We start from the raw sequence: 21,319 nt of genomic DNA on the forward strand, positions 1-21,319 counted from the left end.
TCAGCACATAAGTTCCAATTTTTATTTTCACATAGCGTTACAGTATGTTTATGTTTTTTTCCCCAAAGAAAAGCATACATTTTTGGTTTATATTGAAGATATTCAAGCCACAGATAGGACAAAATCAAGATGCCCGGGCTTAAACAATACTATTAACTGTACTAACTGTATTAGTATTAATACAGTTATTAATTAATTAATTAATTAATTAATACAGTTAATTAATAAATGTATTAATTAACTGTATTAACTATGGGTTTCCCACAGGAAAAGAGTGATTTAACATACTGTAGGTACAAGAAACTTAAAAAGTTTAACACGATGCCAAGTCTTTTGCATTCAATTGTTTTAATGTAAACCAAGTACTAAAACATAAACTACATTTGGCTCATATGCATTGGGAAACTATGGCAGGTAAATGCTGATGACTATAAATGACCAGATTATAAATGTGTTATGTTCAAGTAGGAAGCTGCGTCAGCCTGCGTACAGTAGGTTACAGAGCAACAAGCAAAGGTTTATTCCATGCTGAAAAGAGAAGAAAAGAAACACAATGTTTCAACTGCGGAGCCTTCTTTAGGTTTATGTTTCGCAAACCTGAAGAATGCTCCACAGTCGAGACGTTGTGCATTTCTTTTTTTCTCTTTTCAGCATGGAATAAACCTGTACGCATTCTTTTGCAGATTAGAAACATGTTCTTTGCAATATCCCTTTAACACTTACCTAAAGGGATGTGGGAGACCTGGATTCTTTTAAAAATGGCTAGATGAGATCTTCAGTCTAATTGGAAATTAGCTCCTACAGTAACTACCTAACATACTAAATGGGCCAAATGGTCTCCTCCTTTCTTACAGTATGTGCTAATATATAATTACAGGATATAGCGTGATCTGTAAAGACAAACCAATACCTCTCCCAAAATGAAGACCAGTAGAGACAATCTCAACAGGTACTGCTCTGAAAATGTTATGTTAGCTAGATAGCAGATAACCACAGCACTATAACCAATTATTTTGCCTCTATTGAGCACATTAGCAAAGCAGATGTCAGCCACTATTCAGTTTCAATAACAGTGCTGTGCTTCATTAACAATGAAAGTTAAAACTACAGGAACTATTCTAAACATTTACTGTCAAATGAGATTAATGAAAATAACATCTCCCTGGAGATGCCTACCCTATCTCAGCTAATTTAATTAAATTTATAATAATGGGAGTGTTCTTCAGGTTCAACTTCAGAACAACTGATATAAAATCATACAAAATAATTTTAAATTGTTAACAGTTGGTACTGTTGAAAACATGCAAGAAAAATCTGTTTTACACAGAAAACATTAAAATTAAAACTGTATTAAAACAGGTGCAGTGGAGGAGTGGAGAATGTTTGGAAACTGTGCACACAAAACACACTTTCCCTTTTTTCCTTGCTTGACTCAGGAAGCTATGGAGGCTGCTTCATTACTATGCTACACTGAAACCAGGATGCATTTAAAAGTCAGTACTTTTTCTTTTCTTGTAATGGCTTTATCCAGTGCAGAGGTGAGAAGTTATTGTGATTCAAAGCCAGCTAACAAAGTTTAAAGCTGTGGTCTCCATTCTATTTGGCTCCTGCAGCTGCTGACAGCTCTCCCACTCAGTCTAATAACCAAGAACTAAATGCACCAAATGATATATATAGGAGGACATAAACCAAATGTAATATTTTTTGTACAACCTGTCACTAAAATGCCTTGGTTGTTCAGAAAAACCTGGAATGCATTTCCTGCAGATCATTAGGGTTTCATGAAAAACAAACAGATTAGGTTTTGTTTAAGAACGGAATCCTCAGAAGTGACCCCAGGCAAAACTGTTTGGAAGCAGGACTTTTTATATTTACCTTTGAGCATTACTGTCACAATTAATAAACACACCATTATGGCTATGTATTAAACTTTAATGAGATATAAAAGCATATGATATTGACTGGTAAAATACCAACGACTGTAATGGTAAGTTTCCATGTGTCACATATACATATCCAGCTATGTTATTTTTTGACAAAATGGAAAATGAGCGAGAAAGCTTATAGCAGAGCACTCTTCATGTACGCCAGCAGGCACAAGCTCTTGTTGAAAAGCATCTGCATGTGCGTCCACGTTTCTTCAATTCTTGTAGATACTTCACGTGCTATATCCATTAGCACTGGCTCTTCTGAAATCAATCGAAGGTGTAACTGTCAAAAGGAAAGCAAAGGTAAAGATCAGAACAGAATCCTGCTTTAGCTGTAAACCTTTTCTGATACTGAATTTCAAGGCAAAATACAAGCTCACAAGAAAGGAATTACATTTAAGGCTAAAAGTAAGGGTGCTTTCTTGAAACATAGCTATGGTTGTGGAACAAAACCAGCCATATTATTCATGTGGGAACTTGGGGGATTGAAGTAAGGGACAGCAAGATGGACCGCTTGAATCATAGAACGCCACCATGCACAAAACCCTGCTTATTAAAAACCCTTATAGTAAATTTAATTTAAAAATTATCAATTAAAAACCATATTTCAAAAAAGTCAGCTTAATGCTTTAATACAGTGGTTCTCAAACTGTGGTACGCGTACCTGCAGTGGTACGTGGCGTGCCGCCAGGTGGTACGCCAAATGACCCTGGAACTGTGTTGTGTGCGCTGAAAAAATTGGGACGGGTTTTCATATTTTGTATTTTCATACGTGTTGAATACGCAGCCTACGTACTACGATACAGTGCGCGCTAATACTTCAGTGGACACAAGAGGTACTCTGTAATTCTATACCACTCTATAGGAATTTGGCTAAGGACGCAAGTGACCAATTGTATTTAAAAAAAGCTACTGTATCTCCAGCAAATAGGGAGAAAGGAGAATGTGCGTGATTTTGGAACAATGCCAACGTTGTAAACACAGGAATGCATAGAAATGCGTGCTACGAACGCTGGTAATCTTGTGAGCACAGGAAAGCGTGAAAAATAACAGAAAAATATTTAAGAACTGTTCTAAGTTAATTTGAGAAAAATACACCGAGCGTCTCTGTGTTTCTCTCCCATGCGCATGAAATAAATACTTAAAATAAACACTGAAATAAAAACGGAAACGTGGAAAAATGCAAGCTTGCGGATTGCTAAAGCAGGTAAGCCCCACACTATTATGTGTGGAGAAAAAGCTGCTGAACAGCTAGACCTGCTGCCCCCCCTGAAAGACACAGTCATTCATAGAATTATTGAAATGAAGGATTATATCAAAAGTATGCTGACAGAGCGCGTTAAGATGATCAGATGTTTTTCACTGCAATTAGATGAGTCTGTAGTCGATTTGGCCAATTTGCTCATTTACGTTAGATACGAGTTTGAGGGTACGTCCCGTGAGGACTTTCTGTTCTGTAAACCGCTACCAACAGGAACTACAGGAGAGCACGTATTTCAGCTTCTGAATGAATTTATCGAAGAGAATGGCATCGACTGGATAAAATGTGTCGGAGTTTGTACAGACGGTGCTAGAGCAATGACAAGCCGAGACAGCGGTGTAGTTGCACGAATTAGAGAGGTTGCTCCAGAAATTAATGGTTTCATTGCAACATCCACCGCGAGACCTTTGCCGTCAAGAAAATGCCTGACGATTTAAAATCTGTTAAGACTGTTGTGAATTGTATCAAGGCTCGAAAAATTAATTCACATCTGCTTTGCTCGACTAAACAGGCTCACCCCTCTCACTGAAATGGTGCTTTTTTATTTTTATTTGTTGTTGTTTTTTTTTCTGTAAAACACTTTGAGAAGCCACATTTTAATATATCAAACAAAGTTTATAATTATAATATTTATTATATGTATGTGTGAGTGTGTGTGGACATGTGCTCATGTTGGTCATTGAGAATTTCTGGGGTTCCTATGAGAAGATGACTTGTAGGTGGTACTTGGATGCTTTAGTTGGATTAGGGGTGGTACTTGGTCCAAAAAGTTTTTGAATTAACTACGTAAGTGGGAGTTTAGTTATTTACAGTATAATGGAAGTAAGTGGAAGTTTTTTACAGACATCATCATGACTGATTTTTATGTTATCAAAGTTTGCACACTAAAGATATTAACCCAGTCGTTACCAAACCATTTAATTTCCACATGAACATGTAAACAATGGCCTTGTCCGATAATGTTTTTAAAAATACAGTAAACAAAGATAAAAATATACTTTGAAACAGAAGAAATTAATAGAACCGACCTCTTTTTTATATTAACAGGGTGAATTTAAATCTACCTGTAAAACTGCAGCAAGGAACTTGCTTGTTTAGAGGGGGTGGGTATTTGAAACTTCCAGAATACACATACTACTTTCCTGGTGTAAAAAGAGAAAGCTTTCTGTGCCACAAGGGTGTTTTAAAAGATCTGATTGGACTTAAAGCTGTCTGTGGAATAGGATTCCTGCTATGATTTTATTAGAGGCCGTGTGTTGGGAAAAGTGTCACTGCATGGTTCAGTTAGCTGAATAAAACAACAATATTTAACAAATATAAGATCACTGCAGGAAGATTTATGGAAAGCAGTTCTTGATTGGTAATATTTTAATGTTTTTTTAAATCTACCAAGTCTGATATTTGACTGAAGAAGTTCAAGTAGGTAGCTGTGTCAGCATGAGTAGGCTGCAAAGGAACAAACAAAGGTTTATTCCATGCTGAAAAGAGAAGAAAAGAAATACAATGTTTTAGCTGTGGACACGCACACCCAAAGAAGGCTCCACAGCCAAAAACGCTCTGTTTCTTTACTTCTCTTTTCAGTGTGGGAAAACCTTTACTTGGTCCTGTTATTTAACTGACACATTAGTTGCTTGAAAAACTAAAACACAAATGTATGCATCTGCTTCTGGATTTCACACTTTAAATCAACTTTAAAAACATTTTCAGACATGACTGAAATGGATCAGTTTCAGGATTTCTGTATTACAGAAACTTGTAGAACTGCAGACCTAAGGAAACCTGCTGCCTTGGCAAAACAATGCTCAACATTTTCTACTGCTCTGTTTTAGGCTCAATGTGTACATGCAACCAGTAATCTGGAACATTCCTGACACAATAACCAAGTGTTTCCCACAATGTGGGCTTGCCAGGGTATTTTTCATAGGGCTTTATCAAAAACAAACCACATATACACAATAGTGTTCATGTATAGTAACTTACTGGAACACTTCAGTTTTAAAAACTGGGCTCTTTCCCCAAGTTTGCACCGCATTGGTGGTGTGAGCTGGGCCAGCATTTTCCAAAAAATCACTTCTCTGGATGCATGATCACTGGCACAGCCAGATGGAAGTCTCTCTAGGAGAATTCTGAGTTTTCTGCTCCAACGCTGAATACCAGCTGTGACCGTCCAGTGGCCCAAATTGCTCCCCACATAGAGACAGGTGAAGTGCCATTTTTTCATGTGGCTTCCATATGGTTCAGTAAAAATCCCTGCACTATGAAGTGCTATTACCACAAACAACCAAAGCCCTGAAGTCTGGTCTGGTGCCACACCATTCCAAAAGTCTGGACAGGGGACATGTAAGCATCTGAGCTTGCCACTGCAGCAGTAAACTGACATTTACTATCATAAAAAGGGAGCAGTATTTCTTTTGTTCTATTGTTCCCCAAGCTGATGAAACAATGCCTGAGGATTTGCATGGACATGTGTGTTTTCTGTTATGTTAACAACTTGTCATCAAGGTTCGGGTTTCATACCTCCATTTAAAGCACACATTATGAGCTCTCCTCTCCCCTTTTGGGTTCCAAGACCACATGCCTTTTAAACATGACCCCTTTTACAGCTGCTGACAAAACAATTAGTGACTTGAATAGTTTTCTATAGACCTCTTTCAAAGCTTCCATTCTGAAGACCCAAGTTTGTGGTTTACACTTCAAGTAATAAAGGTTGTATATCCTTCACTTCTTAAGTTCAACAAGTTATCCATTTAAAGTAAACTCCTTTCCAACTTGGCTCATCGCTACTACAAATCAGACTTTAATACTCTCACAACGTAACAAAATCATGTTTAAAAAATGAAAATTGTAATATAAACACAGTACAACAGTTCTGTATACTTCAAATTAGAGCCAACACCAAACAAAACTTACCATGGAAATATTTAAATAAATTCATTTATTTAAATATTTAAATAAATAAATATTTATTTATTTATATTGTAAAGCATGTCTCAACCAATCTACACATGCACCATGTTCTTCCTTTCAGAATAGAAAACAAAGAATATGATGGATATCCTCTTTTTTTGGTCGTATGCAACTGCAAGAACTGAGACTATGTTGTTCTACTGCCATCTGTTGTAAAAAACTACCATTGCAGAACAAATGGTCCATTTAAAAATGGTTTTGATATGACAGATACAATAATTCTGTCTGATTTCTCAGAAATTAGTTCTGCATCCAAGCTGCTATGTTTTACACACAGCGAGGCTTACAAAAACCTACAAACAGTGCAAAAAAACTTTACATAAAAGACATCAACCTATACATAGTTCTTACATACTACTCTTACAGAAATCCACACAATCATACCAGAACCTGTAAATTTACTCCCCCATAATCTCCGTAAGCTCCCGTAATTGCACATTATCCCTTCATTATTGCACTTCAATCGCTGATTGTACTTGCCCATAAATCAATACTCCTTTATTGTGAACTCATTTATTGATTGAGCAGTAATGAAGAAATTCCTCATTTTGTCAAGTCTGCCTTGACGGACATTAAAATGTCTGTTTGAAGGTCTCAATGGTATTCTTCATGCAGATCATATGAGGGGTCAGAGGAGATACTAACAGCTAGTTTCAGCATATTCTTAAATGTAAGCAGTTTGAAAGCTGTGTTTAAGATGCTGCCTCACTAACTTAAAACACATCCCCAAGAATCTGGACACCTTGGCTTTTTGTTGCACAGAGAGACTGTTATGCCAGACGGCAATTCCATGCTGTGTGACAATTTGTACTGCAGAACTGCAAAACATGGACAGAACCTGACTACTTGTCCAAAAACCCATAATCTGTGAAAAAAGTAAATTTGCTCCCGCACTTTATTAGAACAAGACATTTTCTTCCTTTTTTCCTTAATTGATTTAAAATCAAGACATTCTGGTCACACCATGCAACCAAACTGTCTACAACCTTCTAATATGGATTGGGATCATTATTATCATTCAGAGTAAGAGAGGTGCAATCATCAGAATAACTGAATTGGTTTTGACTACTGGCAACACAATCAATTGTATAGAGAATGAACAGGAGAGGTGAACTTAGACAACTGGTAAGCTCCACAGTTAGTTATTGCCTTAGACGAAAGTATGATGACAGAGGTATAGGAAGAGGCTTGTTTACTGTTTTTTCCATGGTTTCACTTTCAGCACTGCACACACATGATATAATCTTTCAATCTATAATGTTATATCACACTTAACTTAGATGGCAAATATTTCTAATACAGCTAGTGTTATTTTCTTTCTCTTTCACCTGTGTGGAAGTTTCTCATTCAGCACCCTTGATTATCTTGCTGAAAGAGAAACCATCCAAAGAGGTTGTTTGTCACTGCTCAGAATCAATTTCCAATCACCTGAAACTGGTGCTCCTGGATGTTTGTAATGAGACAAAGCAGTAACTAAGCTTTTATTTTCTTGCCAGTTAAAACACTTTGAGGCAAAATATCACAATGATTTTTAAATTAATCTCTTGTGCAAAAATTCAGGCCACAACCACATTTACATCCACTATTGAAAGCTAAATTTCTACTATTACTAAAAGCCCAATCATAAAAAATACAGTGCTCTCCAAAAATACTGGAACAGTAAATTTGAAACGTACTTTTGCTTTTACACTCAAAACATTGGTATTTGTGATAATAAAATTAATAAGTACAATGTAATGTAATGAATTGGATAATTTTGGATATTTAAATGCATACAATTGACTATATTAGAACAAAAACATTATTCCAGAAACATTTGTTCAAACCAATCATTTCAAAAATCATAAAATGAGAGAATACCATTCGGTTCTTCTAGCTCATTTCATAGTTGGTAGATAAGTTATCAAAGGCTCTCACCCAGCTGTTCCTGAAAGAAGCCAAGGTATAGGCTTCAACAACAAGGCTAGGAAGCTTGTTCCATACCCCCACAACCCTATGGATGAAGAAGTGCCTCCTGTTCTTGGTTTTAAATGCACTATCAGAAGACATTCATTGGGTTGACTTTGTCACTGCTTTTGAAGATTTTAAAAATGTATCAAGCTCCATCATAATCTTCTCTATTCTAGATTAGGAACTTATGTCTCTTCAGCCTGTTGGCTAAGACGTTCCTTTAATCCCCAAAATGCATATGGTTGCACTTCTCTGAACTGATTCCAGAACAGCAGCCCAAATTATCTAGAAGAAATAAAAAATTTGTCAAGATGACTAATTTATTAATGTCAATATATACCTACAGTGAAAAGGGACAGTGAAGTGAAATTCTTCATTTTTCTGTGCTATTGAAATTTTTGGGACAAAAGATGAGGCAAAAGTATAGAATGGTCAGCTTCTATTTCAAGATATTTTATGCATGCATGTTCAACCAAATATATGTTTGTGTTCATTCCTCCAAAATTTCAGGTCAGCAAAAGTATTAGGACAAATTAAAGTAAAATAAATTAGAGTAAATTTAGTATTTGGTCACATACCTCTTACATGCAATGGGTGTTTCAAGTCTATATCCAACAACATCACCAGATTCTTGACATGTTCCTTTGAGATGCTTTGCCAGACCTTATCTGCAGACATTTTCAGTCTTTACTTGATTGCGACTTAACAGGTTTCCTACCTTAGTGTTTTGTTCAGCAAGTAAAATGCATACTGAACAGATTTTAAATCAACATATTGACTTGGTCAGGTTAAAGGTTTCCACTTGTTTTTCCCGATGAATTCCATGCTTAGATGTGCATTACATTTTGAACCACTGTTTTGCTGCAGGGTGAAATGACACCCAATTGGTTTGGAGGGATTTTTTTGGGCAGACGAGATGTTTCTGTACTCTTCAGAATTCAGTCTGCTGCAGGCATCATCAGTGACATCACCAGTAAAGATCAGTGAGCCAGTTCCAGAGGCAGCCATACACACCCAAGCAATCACACTACCCCCACCATGCTTCACAGATGAGGTGGTGTGCTTAGGATCATTTGTAGTTACCCTCTTTCTCTCTTTTCTCCATGTTCCTTTCTGTCACTTTCATAAAGGTTTATCTTTGTGTTTTCTGTCTATAAAACACCATTCCAAAACTGTTGCATCTCTTCTTTGTACTTCTCTGCAAATTCTAATCCGGATTTTCTGTTTTTAGTGCTGATGAGAGATTTGCATCTTGCAGTTTGGCTTTTGCTATTCTTCTATCAAAGTCATCTGTGCACAGTGAATTGAGATACTTTCACCCCCAGTCTGGCAACTGTCTGTAATCTCCTTCAGTTTTTTTATCACAGCTCTAATGATTCTTCTGTCATCAACTGATGTTGTTATGGATAACTTGGTCTTTGCTGATTGCTCACCTCCAGTAGTTCTTTCTTTTTTCAAGACATTCCATATAGTCAATTTTCATTAATATTTAATAAGCAACTTATATCAAAAGCCTGCTGAAAATCTAAAGACACCATAGCATATGCTCTGTGTACCCATTACCATTTGTTCAAAGAATTCTACCAAGCTAGTTATGCAAGATCTACCTTTTCCAAAAACACTCTATTATCTAGCATATGATATACATTTAGGTGACCCTCTAACTTAGCTATAGTAGTTGTTAACGTTATATGTATAGCAATTACACTTACAAGTCTATAATTACATGGTATAGCTTTGTCACCCTTCTTACAGGTAGGCACTACATAATCATTTCTCAATGGGAACTATACCTATCTGAAGCAACTGTTGGAAGAGTTGCGTCAATGCCTTCTGAATAATATCTTGTGTTTCCTTGAGTACAATTTGGGAGATACTATGAGACCCTGGGAGGTTACTAACCTTGAGTGCTCCAAGTACACAAAACACTTTTACCTCTTTCCTAATACTATTTAAAATAAACTTTTGACCTTCCACTGCCTGAGGCCATTTTCTTTTCTTTGTATAGAGGTTTCCAATTAATATCCCAAATATGTTTTACTTCATCCTTACCAGCCCTTTTGCTAATGTAGTGCTTAAAGAATTTTTCATAATCATATTTTTCAATCCTTTCCGCTGCAATATTTGTCAAAAGTGGTGACGAAGTATGAATAAGTATCTACCCACTTTTACAGCGAACAGAACTAAGCTTTACAGCGGGAGCTTTCTTTGCATCTTGACATAACATTCAACTGGCTGCCTGCACCAGTGCCATAAAAAACATTCTGTTGGAACATTTCACAGAATACAGCAATTATTGTCTTAACACAGCTCTCTTAAAGGCATATGCAGTTTACATATAATGCCCATTATATGACAATATTCCCTTCCATTTCTCTCTTGGTCTAGTATTTTTTTCCACCTCTGATTGCAATTTATTGCACTTTTTTTGGCAATTTTGGTTTTCTAATTATTTATTTTTATCCGCTTCACATTATCCGTTCCACATTGCAATTTACAAACACGACTTCCACTTGCATTGTGAAATTGCTCACCTGCTACTGCCTTACTCTGGATTTCCTTCCCGTTTTGTTGCACCGTCTTCTTGGATTTATCAATCATGTCTCTGAGGTACACCACACTGCAACTTCTTCAACTAAAACAAAACTACTTCTTGGCAAAAGACACATTAGATTATTGCCGTATTACTTAATTTTACGACTGAGTCGCTCATCCATCGCAGCACAGGACGCCGCTTCTTTCATTCATCTGCCAGCGGAGTCTCTATCCCTGCCTTTCGGCGCACGACCATAAGTCCATCCCGTACTGGCGGCAACCTAAAAAATCTTCTCTTACTACCGCACCTGGAGCGCACTCCGCTTCCCCCTGAATCCCCGAGACTGGCCAGATCAGCGCTACTCAATACCCGCTCCCTAAACAACAAGGCTCTTCTTTTTTTGTGACATTATCCATGAAAAAAAACTGGACCTTCTGTGCTTAACAGAAACCTGGCACAGACAAAACGATGGACTGCTATTTAACCGACTAGTCCCCCCTGGATATGGTTTGTTTGACCTTCTGTGTCTCTCAGGCAGAGTCAAGAGCATCACTGTTATTTACAACCTTTTTTACAATTTAAGTGCTATTGCTATACCTCCTCCCTCTTCTTTTGAGTGCCTCGTTTTAAATGTCTCTATTCCTCAATCTGCTATCATTGCCACATTTTATAGACCACCCAAACCCAGCGAAGCCTTCTTAGGTGAGTTTGCTGATTTACTCTCATTTTTATGCCTTAAGTTTAAAAGGATCCTTATTCTAGGGGACTTTAATATACACACTGGCTCAAGGTCTTCTTTTCTCTATTGTGATGCTTTGATCTTACTCAGTTTCTTTGTACCCCTACACATAACAAAGGACACACCCTAGATTTAATCATTGCCATTGACTCTTTTGTCTCCTACTGCTCTTCCCTTGATTTAGGCCTCTCTGACCACTTATCTATTCTTTTCAATCTGGAATTACCTGTTTCTAACACTTCCCCCTCACGCTCTGTACATTTCCGCAACTGGCAATCAATTGATCACCCAAGGCTTGCAAATTCTGTTCTGTCCTCCTTATCTTGTTCCTCTATCTCTGACCCCCTAGAGGACAAAATACAATTACTTGACAGTGCTCTCATCTACCCTCAACACCTTTGCTCCTTTAAAAACTCAAACCATCACCTTCATATCATTTCCATACCTCCTCCCTCCTTATCCAACTTTTCTGGTTCCCTTCTCTCTTCTTGACTCAGCACCCCTCAATAAACTAGTTACACACATGAAACCCACCACTTTATTTCAGTCCTGTTTCTCTTCTCTCTGTCCCACTGTCCTCAATATTATAAATGAATCCTTGAGCACTGGCGTTGTACCAACGGTCCTCAAAACTGCTGCTATTACTACCGTTTTTCACCCCATCTCCAACTTACCCTTTCTTGCAAAAATTCTAGAACGTGCTGTCACATTTTAGTTACATAACCACCTCATGACAAATAACCTTTTCGAACCCCTCCAATCTGGCTTCCGTCAACTTCACAGCACAGAAACTGCCCTGATCATAGTCATTAATGATCTTCTAATAGCTTCTGATTCTGGTTCTCTTTCTATACTCATCCTTCTTGATCTCAGTGCTGCCTTTGACACTGTTATTCATGACATCTTACTTTCTCATCTTGAGACTGTGTTTGGAGTTTCTGACACTGCTCTCAAATGGTTCAAGTCTTACCTCACTGATCGCTGTCACTTTGTCTCTCTTAATAGGTATAGGTCTGAAATTGGTCTTGTTAAGTCTGGTGTTCCTCAGGGCTCAATACTGGGCCCCTTGCTCTTTGGCATTTACATGTTTCCACTTGGTTAGCTTTTAAGATTATAACATCACTTTATTAGCCACATACAATTTCTTGCATTAGGAATTAGTCTTTTTGCATACCCCAACTTGCTCTCCATGAGACACAGACACGCAGACAGGGAGAGAAGCTTGTGGTCAGGGTCACCCATTGTACAGCACCCCTCGAGCAGTTTGGGTAAAGGGTCTTGCTCAGGGGCCCAACGGAGTAGACTCCCACGGGATTTGAACCGGCAACCTTCCAGCCACTGGCACAGATCCTTAGTCACAGTGCCACCACTCCACCCCAAAAATATGGAACGCTTCACGAGATCACATGGCCTCAGCTATCATTTCTATGCTGATGATACTCAAATACACATCCATAAAAAAACCTGACACTGATGTGGCTTTCTCTATTCTATCTAATTACATCTTTAACATAAAAACTTGGATGACTCAAAATTTCCTTCATCTTAACTGTGACAAGACTGAAGTCATGCTTATTGGCACCCCCCATCAACTTTGTACAGCCAATCCTATAACCCTTTCCGTAGATGGTTCTGTACTTGAGCTTCAGTCTAAATTGAAAAACCTTGGGGTGATCTTCGATTCTGGCTTAACATTCGACCCACATGTGCAGCATATTGTCAAAACATCTTTTTTTCACTACGCCCTATGCCATCACTAACAGTGGCTTAAAAGCTGATCAACACATTTGTGTTCTCTCGAATTAACTACTGTAATGCTCTACTTGCTGGGGTATCTAAATCTACATTGAACAAACTGCAGTATGTCCAAAATTCAGCAGCCAGCATCCTGACCAGGTCTAGTGCAAGTGATCACATTACTCCTATCCTGGAGTCCTTGCACTGGCTTCTTGTAAAATTCCATGTGGGCTTTAATATCCTCATTCTCACCTATAAGGCTCTGCATGGCTTGGCACCTTAGTACCTGTCTGAACTATTATCGCCTTACTCCCCACCTTGCAACCTTCGCTCTTCTAATTCTGGTCTCCTAACTGTCCCCCAAGCCCGTCTACATTGTATGGGTGACAGGGCCTTCTCCTGTTATGCCCCCAAGCTCTGGAACTCTCTGTCCAAGGATATCAGAGAGTCACCTTCTCTTAACTCCTTAAACTCCAGACCCAAAACCTCTACTTAACTGGTTCCATTCTTCACCCCTCCGCTTTTCCTAGTACCACCATCCATGGTCTCTGGATATTGTAATTGTGTTTTATCTGTATCTGTATAGAATCTGTATATTCTTTTTATTTATTGTTGTTCTCATTCTGTAAAGCACTTTGAGAAGTCACCTTTAAAGGTGCTATATAAAATAAAGTTCATTATTATTTTCCTTTACAGGACTCTGTTGTTTTTATTCATTTTGTAAAGTGTTTTTTTCCACTATTTTTTAAATTGATTTGCTGAATCATGAAAAAAATGTAACTTACTCTTGGGATGAATTTGCTCTATACTTTAAGCACAACCTGTTTAAATGATGATCACAAATTTTGGGACACATTCTCTTTAATATGTTCCGAGTTACAGATACAGAAAATCTGTCTGTAAATGTACAAATTCAGTTCATGTCCTACAAATCTTCCCAATGACATCAAGTGGGAATACACAATCATTATCATTATGGAGACAATTTAACAAAAGAAAGGAACCCAAATGGTGTATTGCAAAGGAACAGACTGTAAGCTAAACTCCAGCAAAACAGAAATGTTGAGTTAGAACAGAATTCAGTCCGAATTCACTTATGACTGTTGAAACAATGGGTCTCCAGATTCATCTGGAAAAACATACTGCACTGTACAAACATCAAGTATGCATAATATGAAGGAAACATCTTAATAACCTAAAGAGCTCTGAAGTTTTGATGATAATTTAATTATAATTTTAATTTTATTAAAATTTTATTATCATTATAATTTTATTAAAATGAAATAAAACACTCAGACATGAGAAAAATAAGACTGTCAAATGTAGCCACCAAAAAGCTAGTGACTTTATCCTATATATTCAATGATGGATGTTTAAGCACAATTTGCATGTTTCTGTGCTTTATAAACAGATCAGACCACTTACTGGTAATATTTTGGGTATTTTTGCAAATACCCAAAATGCAAAAGTAAGAAAAGAAGATGCTGCAGTGATTTTCAAACTTAAAACATCAAACATTGCATCTGCTGGGTTCTGTTGAACCTGACCTCTTAGTGCATACTTTACTTACCCAATTATACCTTCTTACTAATTACTTAAGCTCTTGAACCGAGCAGATTTCAAGTGCTCATTAGAGCACTGTTATTTACAACACACTTCAGGAAACTGGATCCTGTGCTCAATTATCGTAATTGAGTTGTAATGATGTTGTTTATTTTCTTCCAATTTACACAATTGGTAGCTATACTTCAGAATCCTAACTTTAGAGGAAAAGCATCGTTACTTGTACACTGTGCAAATGACTCATTATTTCCTGTAAAAAGACTGACAGCCAAAATGCACTGTAGCCACTGTGGTTTGCTCTAGAATTGTTTTACAAAGTGTAGTTTTTTGTTTGTTATTGTTTTATGTTTAGCGTATGGAACCATTGCTGCAAGTAATGACGTAAAAGCATGCACCATCATGCCACACTATTGTGTTATGTTTCCATCTTACATTAAAATTTGTGAATATCTTTTGTTGAGTTAAACAAACACTTTACCACCAGAACCACTTTCCACAAACACTTACAGTATGCTCTGTTAAGAAAAAAGGGCTAAATGTCAGTCTTGACAAACCAACAAAACTGCATTTCATTAAAGCCAGTAAAGTAAGTTTCATCTGAGAATCAATGATCTTCAGCTAGTGTTTATATGAGAGAACCATTATGTTTACTAGGAAGTTTAAAGAACATTTTTACTAGGAAGTTTCCTAAATTGCTTTGCAATACATAGAATGCTCGTTGTCTTTCGAGAAATAAATATTTATTTTAGACAGTAACAATGCCAGGAAAACATCTTCTATTTCATGTTTTTTGTGGAGGGAGGGGGTTACTTTATTATAGTAGGTATTTTGTTTTAAAAAAAATTAAGTCTATGTAGAATTTTGTCAGGTAGGTCATGGCAGAAAAGAAAACAGGTAAAGCTTTTTGAATTTAGACTTAAACTAAAACTAATCTTAAGTGTAAATAACACCAAAATGAAAAGGAATTGAATCACAAGCTCTCATTTTATACCTTAAAGTAAAATACTCTTATTTTAAAATCTACCTACATTGATGAATAATTAATACAATCCTACTTTAACTAATTACAAAAAGAAATATTTGACAGCTCTGCTATATTTGATAAAATTCCATTTAAATAAGGCAGAAATTGAAATATCAAGAGCATCTAGCTCAGGTAATGGAAAAATCTAAATAGGCAGTATTGCAGCATTAATTTGTATACAACACTGAGCCATAACTATGTTCTTACAAGCCATATAGTGTGTGAGTGTTCTGCATCATCCTAGCTTTCCACACATATGTATGTAAAAAACAACCTCGCTGAGGTTTATATAATGATGTCCTAATGAAAAAATAGCTAACAGCCCCCTCTCTTGTCAACTGAATATCTTAACTTGCCACTAAATATTAAAATCAGAAATAAGAATCAAGCCTGGCTCAAGACGTAACTGTGCCCCACTGCATAGAAGGCCTAGTCCTAAAGCCCAGTCATAACCAGTTCAAAATTTGCTCATTAAATAATGGCAACAGGTCCTTAAACACAACTGGACGAGTGATGCTGGTTTGGTTGGGTTGTTTGCAGCTAAGCCAGCCATGCGACTACATCTTCTTAAGCAAAAGCAAGCCCAGAGACTTGCAAGCCACCTCCAAAAAAAGAAGACAATAGTGGAAACTATAAAGAAGTATACTTAAAACTGCGAATAGGAGGCATGTTTTACCAGAATTATGGGTGTCTGCAACAAAGAATTTGGCAATGTTATTTCTTCAACATTACTGAAGTTTCAAGTAGTGGTTAGGCTATATACTTGGATCAATAAGTAGGAACAAAATGATCTCAATGGACTGAATGGCCTCCTCCCGATTGTAAGCTCTCCCATGATCTTCTGGCTTATGCAACAGACACTGTGAGCTAAGTTAATGACCTAGTGAATACTCCAAATTGCGAGATGGCAATATATAAAATAATATTCTATATAAATAATATAAAGAAAATAGAACTATTCATTCTTCATTTAAAATGTAAAGCCCAAAAAGGACTGCACAATCTTAATACGGTGCGTGGTTAGCCTTTCATACAAAGTAACTTCTGTACATCATAAATGTCTCAAATAAAAAGCAGTGTATCAGAGAAGTGCATCAGGTAAGCAGAAAGGTTAAAAATGTTTATCCTGAGTGTGTTTAACTTAAATATGCAGGAACTAATATGAAACAAAATAAGACATCAGTCAGGTTTTACAGAATCAGTTGTCACTTATACTGTAGTAACGGGATATGCATCACAAAATAATACCAATACCAGTATTATCATGGATGGATCAAGGTTATCCCTTTGCTTAAACCTTAATTACCTCATACCAATATTTAATTAAGAAAAGATTACCTTCAAGAACAAAGCAAGGTAGGCCTGTGCCAGATCAAAGTCCCTTTTGCTGTCCAGAATGCTTATGATCATCTTTAGGAAGCTCTGCATCACGTCCAAGGACCCCCCGACATCAGGGGCCAAACCACGCAATTCTGTCTCAATACTGGAGGGGCCCATTCCCTTGAGAAGACTCACTGCACCAGTATCTGTACAAAAAACATTTAAAAGTAAAGTATTAGCTGTCTTAATTGCAATGTGCACACAAAGGACTAAATGTACCATGGTTTCTAAGATGTTAGCCAATTTATATTCAGCATTGATTCTTATTATAATCTGCATTGTTCAAAACTGATTCACAAGATATAAATAAAATTAAAAGTTACAACATAAAGAAATATTAATATTATACATGTCTTTCCTCCTACAGTCCTAAAACATACTGGTAGGTTAATTGGCCCCTGTGTGAGTGTGCAAGTGTCCGTGTGTGGTCTACGAAAGACAGGCATCCCTTCCAGGGTGTACTCCGACTTACTTGCTGGGATAGGCTCCCCTGCGACTCTGAATTGGTAAAAGTGTTTAGAAAATGCATAGATGGATCAGTGTTGGTATTTGGGATTGGTCATATACTGCGTATATAAGACACATGATCCTGCTGGAATTTGTTTTCACTTGACGTATATACCACGGCAACTTTGTGTTTCTGTGTGTCGAGATACAAGAGTCAGCTGTAAGAGGAGATCTAGATAATAAGCGTTGCTTGTGCTTATGAGGACATCAATAAAATGCATTTTAAATAATGTAAAGCAAAATTGGGCATAGCGCTGGGCGATAATTCGGTAACGATAATTAGCGCGATATAATTTTCCTCGATATAATTTTAACAAAAGTTTGATAAATGTTCGATATATTTGTTTATGCTTTGCGCATGATACGTTGTGTTCTTAAAATAAAGAGTTGTTTAATTTACCAATTAACTGTCTGGTTTCTTCAACTTTCACTCAGGAGAAAAAATCTGCCTTTTAAACTTGAAAGAAATAATGATTTGACATTTACTGTGATAATTATCGATATCGACTGATATGAAAATTTTTATCGTGATAATGTTTTTGGCCATATCGCCCAGCCCTAATTGGGCGTACTGATATCATCAAAAGTTGCAAAATCACAAAATCAAGAAATTTTTTTAATGTTTTTTTTCTTTTCTCCTATCAAGAACTGACCAAATACTTTTATCTACTACAACAATCAATGTTGTTTGAAACAATCAGAAATAAACGTCATAAACGTTTTTTCCAAAAAACAAGGGCTTGAAAAAATAATTCTAAAATTATATAATACATTTTTCCTCTTGTCTGCATTAACACTGAGGACTAAGGTCCATTAAATACAGAGCCCGTTAAACTAAGAGGTATCCACTGTAAAAACAATTTCTAGCTCTATTATTACACAATGTATAAAGAAATAATTTATACAGCACCTTTACAAGCAATAATCTTAAAAGACAAAACTTATCTTACATTATACATGTACCTAAAGAACATAAACGAATTTATGAATTTAAAATTTATCAATCTTTGAATGTATTTTCACACAAGCTTAACAATTAAACTGTTATCTTTAACAAACAAATGTATCTGAAAAATTATGTGAATAGGAGAATCTTCATCCTTTGATCAACTATAAAAAATTGAAATATTTTAACATAAACTCACAGTCGTTGCTGACCAAAGCATCTTCAAGTTGGTGATAAAAATCTGATTTTTGTGCCAGCACTCCAAAATTCACAATCTTTGACTGCAAGAAGAATATATTGAATTAATCAAAGCCCTTACTTTGATGTAACACTCAAGAATTCAGTTCAGTTTACTTTGAAGTCATTATAAAACTATTAACAAGCTTTAGCAAAAATACACAGACATTAATTACTAAAACATTATTTCATTAGCTTCAGATCTGAGTGATTTATTCAACAGAAATGTGCTCATAAAGTCCTAATCTCATGAATCACTATTTCATTAGTACTTAAAAGTTCAGCCATTTCCTTGGACTGTGTACAAAGAAAAAAATAGAAAAGCAGCATAAAATTAGATTTTTTTTTAAACACAAAGACATGTAATCTTAATTTTCCAAGTAGTATCAATTTTCTAACAGACCTAATTGGGTAGTGCCAGTTGTTAAACAACTCGGCTTTACGGCTGGCATTTGATAAACAGTGCTACACAGGAAGAGGAGTACTGATTGGAGGGAACGTCTCTCACTCACATCACTGCAAGCTCACCGGCACCTGCCAGGTCCTGGTAACTACTGTTGTGCATCAAGCTAAGGAAACTCTAGCCAATTTAAGCCTGCCCTGCTATGATAATTGTAGAATTATCTATAATTGGAGAATTCTAGTCACAGTGGCTCATCGACACAGCCCTGTCTCAAACGAGCAACATATGCACTATAGAACTAAACCTGTGCTTCAAGAAGGCACTTTTCAATTTTATCCTTGCAATGATAAAAAAACATATTAGTAGTACTGTACATTTTTCTGCTATCAAACTGATAATCCAACCAATTGTGCGTGTGGATGTTACAACAGTATTAAGAGGAGACATGTAATGAAAAGTGCTATATGTAATTTCCCACCTGGCCTTCTGTGCTGGAACTGTCAGCAGCTCCAAACTGAGGAAGCAGGCCAGGGACTGTGGGGAGGAAGAACGGAGCAGACTTGGGCACTTTTGGAGGCTCCTTGGGCTTGTTTCTTTTCTGTTGGATCAAACAACACAGTTTTTACACAGAGCAAAATTCAAATTGAATACATTCATTAACAAAATCCAATTAATTACTCTCTCAAATCAACAAGTGCACTTTTAGAGAGTGACTTTAGGCAAGTTGCATATATTTACCATTTTTCCCAGTGTTTAAAGAAAATAAGTTCTAGAATATACAGGTAGTGGACACAAAATGAAAATACCACTTATTGGGGTGACCACCATGTACAGTGTATGATCCGTGGAATAGTCTACCAGCATCTGGAATTCTGCAGCTGAAATGCAGCACTATTCTTCCACAAGAAAGTCAAGCAATTCACGCCTGGCTGAATAATGCTATCAGAGGCATTGTTCCATAATATCCTATGAATGCTCAACTGGGCCCAGAACTGGCGACATAAAAGTTTAAGACACATGGCATCACTGTCTTCAAACCACTGGCAGTGACACTTGATCTATGAATGAGTTTACTTTCAGAAAGACACCCCTACTCGCAGGAAAGAAATGCTACAACTTAGAGTGAAGATGATCACTCAGTACAAGCAGTAATTAGTATTGATCTTGCCTTCTAAGCCACCACGCCAGGAATATGTGTCCCACAACATTATGGAACTACCAGATCACTTGAGGGCTGTCAAGTTCTTTAGGTTGGAGGCACACCTGCACTCATATGTTTGCTGGGAATACAGTAAAGGAGGATTCATTTCATTGCAATGACCATATCATTGCTCAGCTATACACTGCCTGTGCTCTTTGCACCACTGGACTCACAAATGTGCAATGCCAGGAGTGATGAGATATCTGTGCACTGCAACCTGACTACGGTATCCCACTCTATGGAGTTTTCCTGTGAACTGTGTTTGATCAAACTGGCTGCTCGCTCCACAGGTTCAATTTTTCAGTCGATTGATCTGCAGTTGCTTGTCTGTTTCGCCTTGTACTTTGAATTAATGCTCAGGTGTCACAATCCTGGAGTTCGCACTTCTGCCCACTGTTGCCCTTTGCTGATGTCTTTCCTTGGGAGTTCCATGCTGACATCACCTCAGACACCATTGCTCATAAAACATCTGCAAGTTGAGCTGCCTTGGTCTCTGAAGCTCCTACCGCACAACAACAATCATCCGTCTATACATGTAGCCATACTTATAGGAAACCAGGCCTGTCCAGCATTTTAGTACTGTACATTTTAAGTATGTTGGGCTTTTATTTGCTTCCCTGTGGGTAAGTCCTTGCTTTCAATATACTTGGTGTCCTTCATTTAACCAGATGTTGACATTTTTCTTTCTACTATCTGTAGACTGTAACCACCTATCTAAGAGTGTGTTTTGGTTTTTGGGCATAAGTGATAATAAAAATCCATGTAGCAAATCCTGCAGTAAAAACTACACAGCTATGGTCCTGAGAGACTGAAACAATTATTTTTATGAAAAAAAAATAATGATCAAAATAAACTTTTAAACTAAACCTTTACTTGAAAACAACCAAAAATAACAAAAAAACAAGTGAAAGCACATCTGGTTCCACTTGAATTGGTGGTT

At 36.9% G+C, this 21,319-nt stretch overlaps 1 protein-coding gene across 1 annotated transcript in view; it reads right to left on the minus strand.

The window, feature by feature from the left end:
- The window catches only part of wdr36 (WD repeat domain 36), a 65,772-nt gene continuing 44,453 nt past the window's right edge, over window positions 1–21,319 (minus strand). Inside the window, exons 20-23 of the mRNA XM_088911751.1 lie at window positions 19,657–19,776; window positions 18,738–18,819; window positions 17,044–17,231; window positions 1–2,211 (exon numbers count right to left, since the gene is read on the minus strand). Coding sequence (XP_088767877.1) covers window positions 2,062–2,211; window positions 17,044–17,231; window positions 18,738–18,819; window positions 19,657–19,776 — 540 coding nt within the window. The 3' untranslated portion in view covers window positions 1–2,061. The remainder of the gene's footprint in view (window positions 2,212–17,043; window positions 17,232–18,737; window positions 18,820–19,656; window positions 19,777–21,319) is intronic.

Source organism: Atractosteus spatula, chromosome 3 (assembly GCF_055471065.1).
Source record: "Atractosteus spatula isolate fAtrSpa1 chromosome 3, fAtrSpa1.hap1, whole genome shotgun sequence".
Lineage (NCBI taxonomy): Eukaryota > Metazoa > Chordata > Actinopteri > Semionotiformes > Lepisosteidae > Atractosteus > Atractosteus spatula.